General features: G+C 44.7%; 1 protein-coding gene across 1 annotated transcript; it reads right to left on the bottom strand.

Annotated features, from left to right (window-relative positions):
• Positions 1-367: 367 nt before the first annotated feature.
• Positions 368-3,644, bottom strand: SARC_13428 (hypothetical protein; the record flags this gene model as incomplete). Its single annotated transcript, XM_014292441.1, has 6 exons — positions 368-966; positions 1,482-1,601; positions 1,948-2,078; positions 2,504-2,657; positions 3,058-3,174; positions 3,594-3,644. Coding segments are annotated over 6 exons (621 nt in total), but the record flags the coding sequence as incomplete, so codon positions are not given.
• Between the last annotated feature and the right edge of the window lie 80 nt (positions 3,645-3,724).

Raw genomic sequence — 3,724 nt, 5'->3', positions numbered from 1 at the left:
ACTAACTACTACTACACACACACACAACAACACACACACACACACACACATATATATATATATATATATATATATATATATATATATATATATATATATGTGTGTGTGTGTGTGTGTGTGTGTGTGTGTGTGTGTGTGTGTATGTGTAGGTGTAAATTTCATTTTGCATACTTCGTTATAGTTGTGGAAAAGAAGATAAGGGCTTGTGATACACGCGATGTCTTTCACACAACTGTTTATATACCCATTTGTAATGTCCTAAATTGAACAAGGAGGCTATGGCCTGTACCAGGTTCATTCTACAATACCTATACCAATTAAATGTTAAAATGCCTATGCCAGTTTTAGAATGTTAAAATACCTATGCCCGTTCAATTTTAAATACCTGTGCCAGTTTAATTTCAAGTTGCCTATACCTATTGCTATGCATTTCTACATCATGAAGCGACTATCAGAGACACTACAGTCTACGTCGGCAATTCATCCGTTGTCATGGTGACCGTTATCAGTACTAATCACTAACAGCTAGCTGCTTAGCCTTGTGCATTGGGCCAGGGAGAGTCCCTTGCCGATAGAGGTCATACTCTCATCCGTACATGTTCATTCGTCACACATCTGAGTGTCCTTGCATCGTACTAGAATGCCTAACCACATAGCGCGAGAGAAGGCGTCCATGACAGCCCACATAGGCGTGTGCTGAGGGTGTTCATGAGTGGCGCTTCTTATCTACACGCTATGCACAGTGCTACAACAACCTCTCCCACAGCCTCGTAGCAGAGCACGTGTACCTGTGCACACAGGAAGGTGTCTCGTTGCAGCATGTTGGCCTGTACTATGTACCCCGTAAAGGGCTGCCCATGCGTTGGCTGGATCTGTCACACACACACGGTGAGGCTAAGCTTGTGCTGCGCCATGTGTCTAGTTCATCATATCCTCCTCATCAAAGCCATAGGACGGCACCAGACCCTGTGATGTGATGGAGACGCACACATCAGGTGAGGTCAGCTGAGTGTACTGTGGCTGCGGGGGATGCGACCGGTTGCAAATATCACGTGCCTATCAGGTTTGTGATATGTGGTTGAGCATGCTGGTTGCTAGGCAACAGTGCGGTATTTGATTGAAGACTTCGGATACTCGCTCACGCCGTGATCTGAAATAGAGCACAACCGTTGCTAGGTGCAGCAATCGTCAAATTACGTTTATAAATCATGCGGAGGCCATAGAGGCCTCGGTGTGGCATACACAGACGGCAAGACAAAGAAAGTGTGCACCGACGCATAGATGCACGTCTTAAGGTATGGCTTTACGCATACACAACCGATGACATATCTAACTTTATTAGTACCCTTAACGAACCTCAGAAGTACATGTCTATTTCCCGATGTGTGTTTGGTTTGCGGTGCATATATACGACACGCACTTGCAAGGCTCTATGAAAACCCTAAAACCCTATAACACTCGGGTATGAACATGATACCTACCTGAGATACGATGGTGGGTTCCTGGTCCTCGCTCTCAGCTGGCAGCCACCGCCTGACCCAACACGAGCTGAAGACGTGTGGTTTGTAGATAGACCTCCGCATGAGCATACGCGCACAGTCCTGTGCATTGGGGGCAGGTGCAGCGGATGAGGCAGCCGCATGAGCAAAACCACGCAGAGACAGACATACATCTAACCTACCTACAGTATACAGCATATATGGTCAGACATCTGTGGCAGACGCACGTGTACACACACCGTATGTGTGTAACACGGGTATGTAATAAACGTACGAACATCAGACACACACAAAGAACGTCCAGACGCTAATAGACATAAAACGTCTAATACTAGCACAAGCACAACACATGCATGCAGCAGATAGTATATATACACACACGCACACATAAACAAAACATATAGATATATATATATATATATATATATATATATATATATGGGTGTACCTGGACGGCCTCGCTGAGAGAGGGGTGAGGATGCAGTACATTCTCTAAGCGAATGCACGAGCCCTTCTCGTGGATTAACATTGCTGCAGCCTCAATGACCGACGACGACCCCTCACCAGCCACACGCAGACCTGTATGTGTGCGTATGTGTGTTTCATTCAGCATGTGGGCATCTAGACAACATATATTTGTGTGTATGTGATAGTATGAGTGTCACCATACTTTGAGTTTGTATGTGCGAGCGTGTACATGTGCGTGCCCATACATTGTATTTGTATATGTGCAAGTGTACATGTATGTATGTAGTGTGTGTGTGTGTGTGATTATGTGTGTTGATGTATGTGTGTGTGTGTGATTATGTGTGTTGATGTATGTGTGTGTGTGTGTGTGATTATGTGTGTTGATGTATGTGTGTGTGTGTGTGTGTTTATGTGTGTGTGTGTTTATGTGTGTGTGTGTTTGCGTGTGTTCATATATGTGTGTGTATGTGTTTATGTGTGTGCGTGTGTATTGTGCATGTGTGCCTCCATTGCATATACTACGTGTCTGTGCATACCTAGTAGTGTGGGGTGTTCGTCGTCATCGGCGACAATCATCTTCACAAAGCCACTTCGCTCCAGCCGTGACTCGCCCCATTCCAAACGCCGTTTGACACTCTCTGCGCCCGTCATATCCTCTGAACTAGGCGCAGCATAGTACTCAGCCGCATACTGCAGGTGTGTGCATACGCATATGTTAAGTGTGGCGAAGGCGTGTACATACGGATATGTTAAGTATTGTACATATTTATATATATATATATAATATATATATATATATACATATATAGACATTTATAAAAACAGATATATACATATAAACATTAATATATATATAAACATTCATAAACAATATATATATATATATATATATAATATCTAATGATATACATATCTGTAAACACATTCTAAAGCACGCAGCGGAGATCCACACAAACGTGGAATACCACTGTCGGGATAAACAGAGGCACACACTCACGTGATAGACCACATACACATACTAGAAGCCATCCTTATTACACAGGGTATAGTAAAACCCTAAACCCTACCCCGTTGCCCCGTGTGTGCTTACCTGTGGTCGGTTGATGATGCCTCTGTTGGTCAGCGCAAACCCTACGCGAGCCACGCGGTGAGCAATGCCCTGACGACGCGCCTCTTGCTCATTCATCCCTACACACGAGATCTCCGGCTGCACACAAAGCCAACGCACCACAGTGCCAGTACGAGTATGGATACGACAGGGATAAGAAACCTTAAACCTTAAACCGGGATAAGGGTTAGGGTTTAAACCCCTAACCCCCCCCCCTAACATCGCTTCTAATTATGGAGGCTAAACAATCTTATGCGTATCTGGGCAGCCCTCTCACAGCCCTCGAGTAGTGCACCTGAATGCAGGGCTAGGACAGGTCTACGAGCCGTAACTAGCAACCGATTAGGAGTTAATCACCTCAAGCAAACTATTCTGTCGCAGATAAGGCGTCTTGGTTGCTAACATGTGGTACTATTACGACACTCCCGCTGAGAAGAGCTCCATTGAGCTTTCGAAAAAGATACTTATTGTACCCATAACTGTACGCGTGGTAACCATGACAACCATGGTGTACTTACCCTCAAGAACATGATGCTGGACACGTTGTCATACGTCAGCGGAGTGGCCTGTGAGCGAAAAAATACGCAGAGTAATGATAAGCACAGCACATGTGTTATGTGGAGAGAGAGTGATGATAAGCACAGCATAT

The sequence above is a fragment of the Sphaeroforma arctica genome, assembly GCF_001186125.1.
Source record: "Sphaeroforma arctica JP610 unplaced genomic scaffold supercont1.3274, whole genome shotgun sequence".
Taxonomy (NCBI): Eukaryota; class Ichthyosporea; order Ichthyophonida; genus Sphaeroforma; species Sphaeroforma arctica.
Note: the sequence above shows the minus strand (reverse complement) of the source record. Positions and strands in the feature narration are given on the sequence as shown.